General features: G+C 32.4%; 1 protein-coding gene across 1 annotated transcript; it reads left to right on the top strand.

Annotated features, from left to right (window-relative positions):
• The first annotated feature begins 8,831 nt into the window (after positions 1 to 8,831).
• On the top strand, positions 8,832 to 9,788 carry LOC21397463 (E3 ubiquitin-protein ligase ATL23). Its single transcript, XM_010101827.2, has one exon. The coding sequence runs from the start codon at positions 9,279 to 9,281 to the stop codon at positions 9,672 to 9,674; it is 396 nt and encodes a 131-aa protein (XP_010100129.1). The 5' UTR covers positions 8,832 to 9,278; the 3' UTR covers positions 9,675 to 9,788.
• Positions 9,789 to 10,179: the final 391 nt, after the last annotated feature.

Below are 10,179 nucleotides of genomic sequence, written 5' to 3'. Positions count from 1 at the left end.
TTCGCGTCTGACGCACGTGCCTGAGGATAGACAACAGGTCGCTCTTTTTATTTTATTTTATTTTTCTCTGTAAATCGAAACAAAATCATGTTCATCAAAACAAAACAAAACAAAACCACGTCGTTCCACCCTACCCATGTCGTCGGTTCTTTTCTTTTCTTTTTTTTTTCTTTTTTGAGGGAAATATCTTTCGTTTTTTAGAGATTAAGGTCACGTTTAGTTTATGGGTTCATAATCAAAGTTCATGATTCTAATTTTTAAAATTTAAATTTTTTATGAGAGAAAAATACTCTAACGAACTAATAACCATGTTCCTAAACCAAGTTAGAACCCTCGAAACAAATGGAACATAAACTTCTATTTGTTTCGATGATTTAACTCAATTCAATTCAGTTTGAACGGTGAGCACAGTTTAAACTCGTGTTTAGTAAACATGTAGTCTAAATTATATTCTCTCATTTGAATTGAGTTAAAATGTCCAACTTAAAGTTTAGCTCATCCTTAAATTCAACAATTCAAATTATTTTTAAACAGTAAAAAAATGTTCACTCTCTCTATTTTTCACACCTACTAAACACAAATTTTAATTTTATTTTCTATTTAAATTAAAATTTTTAATTATACATCTAAACGTCAATTCGAACTACCATTTAAACTATACAGTTTGAATTTTTCTGTTTAAATAAAAAAATCAAATCAATAAAATTTGAATTAGTGAATCGGGGCTAAAAATGTCAATTATTCTAACATTTCTAATTAAAAAGACAGCAAAATACAAGGAAAACAAAATGTACATATATGTTAGAGTGACCGACGTGTCGGAATAAACGAGATGAAAACTACATACGAATGACATGTCGTACACTTGAATGTACAAGTACATGACGAAACGACTTATAAATGAAGGCGACATCAAAAGGCATTAGCGGAGAACATATAAAAACGACATCAAAAGACACCAGGGAGAAAAGTACATACTGAAAATGACAAATAAAAAATGTTTTTAACACAATTGGCTACTGAACTATAGGTTTAATAAATTGCCCTCTAAATTTTAATTTTGACAATTAACACTCAAAGTTGTAAAATTTTTGCAATATACCCCATTTTACTAAATTTATTCAAATTTTTTTATTAGATTTAAGGAATTAAAAGTTAGAGAATTTAAATATTTGTGTTACATTTGAATCGGAATGGTAGAATTTTTCATCAAACGTATTTTTTCCACACTAATTTAACACAATCATCGTTAAAATTGGGTATATTGTAATAATTTTACAGGTTAAAGAGGTAAATTGTCAAAATTTAAAATTTAGGGAATAAATTACTAAAACTATATAAATTTAGGAAGCAAATGTGTAAAATACTCAACAAAAATAGCAGTAATAAATTATAAAAATGGTGAACGAAATAAAACGATAGGTGAAACATGTGATGCGACAATAAACAAAAAAGTTATGGTTAATGAAAAACGACTATTAAATACCATATAAAAGATAACAAAATTATGGGCAGTAAAGATTCAAAAGGCAAAAATTAAAAAACATCAATAAATGTAAAAGTATATAAACAAAGGAGAAAAGGAAAGATCATATGACAATAATAATATTAGGAACATCAACTCTAATTTTAATTTTAATATTAATTATGAGTTGTCATTCTTTTATATCAACTAGCTTTAAAAACGTGTTATGCATCGGAGACACTTAAAGAATTTATTATTTACCGGATAACGATGAATACAAGCACTTAAAGATTTTTAAATTTATTTTAAAAAAAATTTAGTTGAAATAAAACACATTTTTAATTTTAAACACATAGAAAATATCTATATAACTGTAATTTTAAAGGAGACGATTTAGTATAAAAAAATATGTGTAAAGATAACTTTTGATATGATATGAATTATATAGAAAATAATTAAGTACAAAAAAATTTGAAAAAAATTATTTTAACCATTGATAAAATATATGAAATAAGAAACATGCAAAAAAAAAATTTCTTTCATACGTGTAAAAGTGAGAAGAAAATATAATTTAAAAATACCAAAAAAAACATACGTAAAAATTAAAATGTAAAAAAAAAAAAAAAACATTAAAAAACATTTAAAATAAAAATAAAAATAAAGAGAATGAGGGTGAGGGAGGGCTGCCGAAAATAGTCTTAGCTCTTTTATATATAAAGAGAAAAGAATTATTAATAGCTACAATTTATAAATTGGTATAAAGGTGAGATTAAAGTTGGTGTTTTTTACTTTCCGCAGAGAGATGAGAAGAAACACAAATATAAACGACAAACATAATAATGACATTAGAACGAAAACGAAGATAAAGGAAATACAAATGGGAGACCAACATCTTGACTCGGTACCAAAGGTCAACCACAAGTTCACAACAAAAGTCCCATCATCCGTAGGACGAGTGTCGCTGCGAGATCTCGGAAAGAGTTATTTTCCCGGCTGATGGTGAAATGGTTTGGATATTTTAGCCTCGTTCATTTCACGATTTGAGTTTTCAGTCTTAAATTTTTACAGTAAAAAATTCTTAAAAAATATCACATTTAATTTTTTTTATTACAGTAAAAAAATTTTATAAAATGTCATATCTTAACTTAAATTAAAAACTTGAATCTGTAAAGTGAATGAAACTTTTGTAATTTTGATTGTGAAAGGGCTATTTTGTTGACACGAGGAGGAAAAGGCGCGTGTGAAGGGTCTGGACAAAAAAATATTTCCATGTAATTTTTTTTAATATTGATAAAATATTTTTTTATGTAAATAAACGTAAATGATTTTTTATTAATTTTAAATAAAATATTTATATGATAAATTGTTATTTATTTTAAATAGTATTAAAATCTGTTATTTATTTAATTTAGTTTTAAAAATCTATTATTTACTATAAATTTTGTTTTATTTAGTTAATAGTTTTTTAATTAGATTTTTTTATCCTTAAAATCTTTATAGGATATTTGAGTCATTTTCAGTGTCAAAATGGACTGTTGTTCAAGAAAGGGTAGACATTTACCTATTGAATGTAATCCAAAGGTATGCAATTGATCAAATTAAAAACTGATGGCATACTTTTTAGATAAACCCAAAACACAATGTGCAAAAATGTAAATAACCATCTTTTCTCCCAGTTTTAATAAAGTTTCCCAGTTCCCCAAAATAATTATACCTTAATATCAAACGAGTATCACGACAAACAACAACAGAGAGTTTTTAGGGTCCGTTTAGTTCGCTGATTCGAGTTTTTAATTCGAGTTGAAATATAATTTTATGTGAGAGCTTTTTACTGTAGCAAAAAAAATATATGTGATTGTTTGTGAGAGCTTTTTACTGTAGTAAAACTTGAATTCTAAACTCGAATCAGTGAAATGAACGAGGTCTTAAAAATCAACAGATAGTTGAAAGCCGAGAAGCCAGCAGATCCTCCTAAAGGAACCATGCAAAATGCCCCTTTTTTTTTGGCCGTTTTGCCCTCCACCTCCTAGGCTTAACGGCTCAATCAATTTTGTCCATTCACTAAAATTGGTGGAGGCTCCCGCATTAGGCAAATAAAATCCATTTAGGACGAAAAAAAGGCGTTCCGTACAGCCCTGTTGAAGCCCCATACTGCATAATATGACGTAACAAATAAAACACTGTTGTTTGATTCAAATTTCAATCAATAAACATGCTATACGTCCCCAAAAACAGTAGGCATTCATATAATGACAAAAAAAAAAAAAAAGATATGTATCATATATATATATATATATATATATATGATGCATTTATGTGAGCAATATTGCGTGCATATAAATATATATGGAAAACAAAAAAACAAGTGACTTTTTTTTGTCGCCTTATAATATTACCTTAAAGGACAATCTTGTTTCTTCATAATTTCATAGGAATCCCCGAGTACTCCGGTAGTGAATTTCACAATTTCATTTACAATTGAAGTTCTGGATAGATGTCGTGTTTCATTATGGTTAAACCTTTCCTATTTAGATGTAGTAAATTTAACAAGTTAGTTCAACATTTTGAAAAAAAAAAAGAAAAAAAAAAAAACTTAATTTTGCTAGCGTCTATAGCCAACCTGATGAGTGGTTCTATGTAAAAGTCTGATACTAATTGTATTTACTTTTCTACTTTTATAGTAATCACGAATTATTTCAATAAAACCGATTAACCTGATGCTTGAAGAACTCCTCCAACATGGGAAACGTAGCAGAAGCAGTCATCATATTTACGGTGTGCAATGCACGAGAAACAGCAAATGCATTGTCATGATACCTGCATTAAAAAGAAGAGAGGATCCATATATATGTACGACTTGTTAGGATTTTAGTTTGTAATTTTTTACAACGGTTTTTTAAGAAAATTTAAAAAATAAGTTTGAGAAGATGATGACGTATTGAGTAAGTTTATCTGATCAAAGCATTTGAATTTCAAGATGAAGTGATGGATTCCAGAGAATATAAGTTGCTAAAAAGATAAAAATAAAGAGTCAAAGTTTTAAAAAATATTTGATGAGATAATCCTAATTAAATTGAATTGAATTAAAATTTAATTAAAAATAAGATGTAGTCTCAGCAAGATAAAAGTTTCAGATTGTGCATTTTTTATAAAAGATAATATGCAGAAGACGTGTGTGAAGATAGAGCAGAGATCATCAGAGCAAAATTGTTGAGTTCGGCTTTTAAATTTAAGATCAGATAATGTTGCTGTTAGTAATAATATGAATAATACAAAGAAGAACAACAATTTTTTCAAGATCAAAATAATGAAATTGTTACAACATTGTTTCAACCTTTCTACCAAACTTGGAAAACCGAATTGGCAAGGATGTCGAGGCACGTGAACCACGTTTTTTTTAAATCAGATTCGTCCCCTCCGGCGAGTGCTTGAGGTAACGTTGGACGTCCGTCTCCCAGGATACAACAACAACGACGGTAGCTCGAAGCACTATTGGAACCATCCGGCGAACTAGAACTGCACCTTTCCTCTATCACCAAAACACACTAGAAGAGAATTGCAAGAAGAACTCGGAAAAACAAGAGTAAGAACTCGAGAGAGAGGTGAAGAGTATGTTCTTCCTTCATGTGGAGAACCCTTTATATTGGCTCTTGAGAAATGAATTTTGAAACAAGTACTTATGGGGCTTAATCACACATTATAACGGGGCAAAAATCATTCATCTTCCTCAAGATGAATCCGACCACCTTTGTACACCAAGGTTCAGATTTTTTATGAAGAAAACCGAAGCCATTAAGCTCACCATCAAGCCTAATTCAGTTTTCCTTCATTAAGTCTCATTACACACCTTTAAGCACACTATAAACCGCCTTTGTACACCAAGGTTCGGATTTTTTATGAAGAAAACCGAAGCCATTAAGCCTAATTCGGTTTTCTTTCATTAAGTCTCATTACACACCTTTAAGCACACTATAAACAACATTAAGCTTAGGCCAAACAGCTGGAAGGTTTTGGACCGAATCAAAAAAATAAAAATTGCAAAACAAAGCCCGCACGAATTGGATTTTCCAGTCCGGCATTTGTGTCCGCAAGTCGCGAGCGCACACATTGGGCCCCTAACCCTCCGAGACCGTGATTCGCACCCCCTGTGTGTGAGAGAGACTCTCTGGTACACATGCTTACATAGGCTTTAAAGTGCAATAACTAATAAACTCCACTAAGGCTTCATTCCTGACTAATGTGATATTTTTACAATTTTCAACTACCTTAACCATACCCAGTGACATACTTAGAACATCAATTTCTCATTCACCAAATATCCATTTTGAGTGCATGGACATTCGATTTCGATCTCCTCGTGATGAAAAACACAAATCCATCGAGACCCGTTCCAAAATTTAATTGGGCCTCTTTTCAAAATGGGCCTTTAATATGGCTTAACAAGCCATTTTTCAACAGTTGCAACAAGTCGTTGAATAGATTGTGCGACAGTTTGAATTTTAAGTAAGCGTAGAGATAATTTAAATTTGATCTGGATTGTACCAACGTGAAGATAAAGAATAGAAATTTTATAAATAGAACTTAAGACTATTCATTCCGTGGGCTTCTTAAATTTCACACATAATATTTTGAGAAGTTTCTATTATTATTCTTCAACTCAAATATTTGAACGTGTTAAAAACAAAAAATTTGTTAAATTGAAAAAAATTATAGATCTAACATGACTAATAATTTTGATTTGAAAAAAAATAAATAAAATTCACATACAGTTCTGGAAACCAGTTGATAACAAATGAATTATATGGCAGTGGAGGCGATTAATTATTATTGAAAAAGAAGGGGGAAAAAAAACTGACGGTAACGGGAAAAGGTGAACAACGAGTGATAGATGAGAAGGGTAGAAGTCAGCAGCTTGTTTGAGAGATGGCCAAGAGGCTTTGCTGTAGGGGCAGATTTGGTCCAAGAAAGCCCCAATCATGATTGAATCCAAATGAACATAACGCCGATTTTGGTAGGAAAATCCTCTAATTCTCATTGGTGGTATTTGCTGGCCAAACGCACGCATGTTGAGGACAAAACAGAGGAAGTAAGAATGAGAAGCAATAATTTTGTTTTGAGGCTCGAGTTATATTGCCTTAGTCCCACCATGGTCGAGTCTCTTTGCTTTTTTCCTTAAATTCTCCTTCAATAGTTGTATATGTATATATATATATATATATATATATATGTATGTATATATATAAAATCAAGGCTTCATTGAAACAACCCAGAATAGGAAGAACAATTAGATTACTGACTATACTTGAGAAAGTTTGAACAAACACTACTAAGCTAGCATCGTTATGAAACTGATGTCTATCACTATAGACGCTTCTAAGGGTAGCATTTATTTATAGCTTGTGGTTGTGACCTCATGAACAATAAAAGAGTTTTTGGCAGTATAGATTAGAGAATCTTCCAACGTAAGCCTAAGTATACTTGTCTGTTGCAGTAGCCATCATAATCATAATATGTTGTGTTTTCAATTCAGTCCAGCAAATTCATTATTTGGCCACTTTTCTTTTTTCCTTTTTTTTTTTTCCATCTTCTAGGAATTGACTGTCAGGCGCTAGCTTGGGAGTAGTGGCGAAGGAAAACTTATTATTCGCCGCTTTGTCAAAGCGAAAGGACCAAAATCGGAGCCTAACTTTTAACCTTTGGCTCTAATTATTGGTTTATTACTTTTTGAATTTCAGGAGGATGGCCGGGTACTCATGCACATTGTGGCCAATTGTTTCATTTGATGCTGGAGAAAAGATGTTGACCAAATAAAGTCATCTCCTTCAACAATGGAAGTATTAATTGAATTAGACTTGCTTATATATATTTTATTCTTCGAGTGAATTATTCTGATTTACATCTACTTATTATGTCTTTTTTTTTTTTTACTTGAGATTGTTATGTCATTTTTTTTTTATGCTACAAGTTTTCCGTTAAAAGAAAAAACAAATGGAACACCTTGATACGTCATGTTTTACTAGTTGCTCTTCCTTTTTTTTTTGTTAAAAAGCTAAAACGGCATATTTCTGGACATGTGTGCGAGTCTGTTCTACTGTCTACGCTACCAGAATGAATCCAAAATGCCTTATGCGAACACCATTAAGGGAGCGTTTGGTATAATTTTAGATCCTAATTCAGAATCAATGCTTATTTACAGTAATTCTGAATCATGATTCAGAATTGATGTTTGGTTTGAATGATTCTGAATCATAATTCTAAATCTGATGTGATATTTTAAATAAGAATCACTCATGATTCTAAAACCACCTCACTCTTGATTCAAGGTAATTTAAGTCTCCGATTCTGAATCATGGTTTCAGAATCATGATTTGAACCTAAAATCATGAATCATGATTCTAATTTTAAAATCATGATTAAAATCACTCTGATTTAAATCCTCGTACCAAACGAACCATAACTCGAGATAAAAAGTAAACCAAAAAAAACCGAGATTATGCCAAAAGATCAAATTGGCCAGAAGCTACTCTGTATATCAGAGCCAGATTTTGATCCTGGGACCTATGGGTTATGGGCCAACCACGCTTCCGCTGCACCACACTGATTTGTTGCTTAACCAATGATTGAGATGTTAATAACTGCGCTAATTATTCCAAAAATAGCGAACTCTATGATTGAGCTATTTTCTTTGATCTTGAACTTTATTTTCTGATCAAACTAATCAAGCTTTGATTAGGAAAGCTAACCAATAGCTTGCTGCCCACCCTTTGTTTTCTCGATGGGCCAGTGCACCAACAAGCCAGTGCGCATGGGCCGAAACAAAGACCAAAGGTTTTTCCCAAAAATGGCACAAAAACTTGAAAGTAGGGCTCGCACTTCGTAAGTGGAATGAAGAAGCCATTAAACAGACTCTCACGATCTAAAGGAGATATCTTTTTTTCCTATAAATAATTTAAAATTCTCTTTTCCTTCTTGAAAGTGGCCTAAAGAAAAAATCTTAAATATTATTAGAGGTCATAATTATTTTCCAATAATTTTAACAGCTGATAAGAATTATATTGCCATAAATATGTAATAATTGGCAAGCCAAAGTTCTCCTACCTGAAGCAACTGCTTCGGCAAACAAAAAGGAAAAAAAAAAAAAAAAAAACAAAACTTCATAGAGATGAAGAACTCAATAAAAGACTATATGACGGCCTAAAATAAATATCTTTTTGAAAGTGCCTAAAATGATAACTTTAAATACCATTGGAGGGCATAGTAATTTTTTCAACAATTAATAATAGAGATCCAATTCACACATAAACCTGTTATTGGTGAGCAAAAATATTGACATATAAATATGAGATGATTGGAGAGAGCCGAAATTGTGAGTCCATAAGCATTGTGAGGCTCTCTCTTGTCTTTGTGAAACACGAAAAGCACGTCATCGATCTCCGAACTGCCGAAGAACATAAAACGCGCACACACTTTTTTCTCTTCTCTCTCAGTTCTTTCCCAATATAGCCGTTACCCAAGAACTAACACACGTCACTCCTTTAATAACCCCCTCATTTCTTACCGCCACACTTTCCCACCTCAGATTCTCTCCCCCCCAAACACTCCCGTATTCATCAATAATCTCCTAGAAACCTCTAACTTGCGCCATGTTCTGCACTACGCAACCCTTCCCAGCACAACCGCTTCTTCATCAACCACCCTAGATCTCTCTCTCTCTCTCTCTCTATATATATATATATATATATATCCTTAAAGAAAACAAAAACACTTTTTCTTTTAAGGGGAAATAAAGAGTACGTTTAGGGCTTTAACAAAAATGCTTGTATCAGTGTTTCTGGCCCTTTTTCTACCGTGCGCCGGCATGAGCGGAGTGTTCATCGTCTACTTATGTCTCCTATGGTACGCCACCAGCAACCAAAACGATCAGGAGTACCGGTCACCGGCTAAGCCGGTTTCCGTGCAGGGGTTGTCGGCTTCGGAGCTGGAGAAGTTGCCGAAGATCACGGGGAGAGAGCTTGTGATGGGGTCGGAGTGCGCCGTTTGCCTTGACGAGATTGAGGAGGAGCAACCGGCTCGGCTGATTCCCGGTTGCAACCACGGCTTCCATCTAGAGTGCGCCGATACATGGCTTTCCAAGCATTCGGTTTGTCCGATTTGTAGGGCCAAGCTCGACTCTCAGTTTTTCACTGCCTCTGATCAAAACCCTTGTTAAATACACGAGGCTTATAATATCGTCTTATTATGTTATTTTTTCTATTAGGGTTTTGATTTTTGAAGGTTTAATTTGTACAGTCATCATCGTTGATCTCTTTTTTTTTTTTCCTTGGTGGCGTTAGAAAAGATATTAGTTTTGATCAAGAACAGCTTGAGTGCTACATTGGTTATTGACTTTATTAATATCTTTGGACTTTGGTTAATAAGCATGTGTTTTGAGGTGCGTATAATCTGGCCAAAGCGATAGAAAGAAAAACACTATGATTAGGTTATTAGATTTGATGCTTTAGCAAAATTATTATATAATCTTCCATACTTTTACGAAGATAAACATGAGATCACAGAAGAAGAGAAAGCTTTAGTCCGTCACTATTTAATTCAATAAATTAAGGTCACAAAAGTTGCTGCAATGATTGAGTTTTTTGCGGATGCGTTTCACAAACAGTTTAGCGGTGGTAATTATTATATATCTCATTAAAGGCTTATAACCAAACCAATAGATT

Source organism: Morus notabilis, unplaced genomic scaffold, assembly GCF_000414095.1.
Source record: "Morus notabilis unplaced genomic scaffold, ASM41409v2 Scaffold396, whole genome shotgun sequence".
Classification (NCBI taxonomy): Eukaryota; Viridiplantae; Streptophyta; class Magnoliopsida; order Rosales; family Moraceae; genus Morus; species Morus notabilis.
This window is presented reverse-complemented; position numbering and strand designations above follow the sequence as displayed.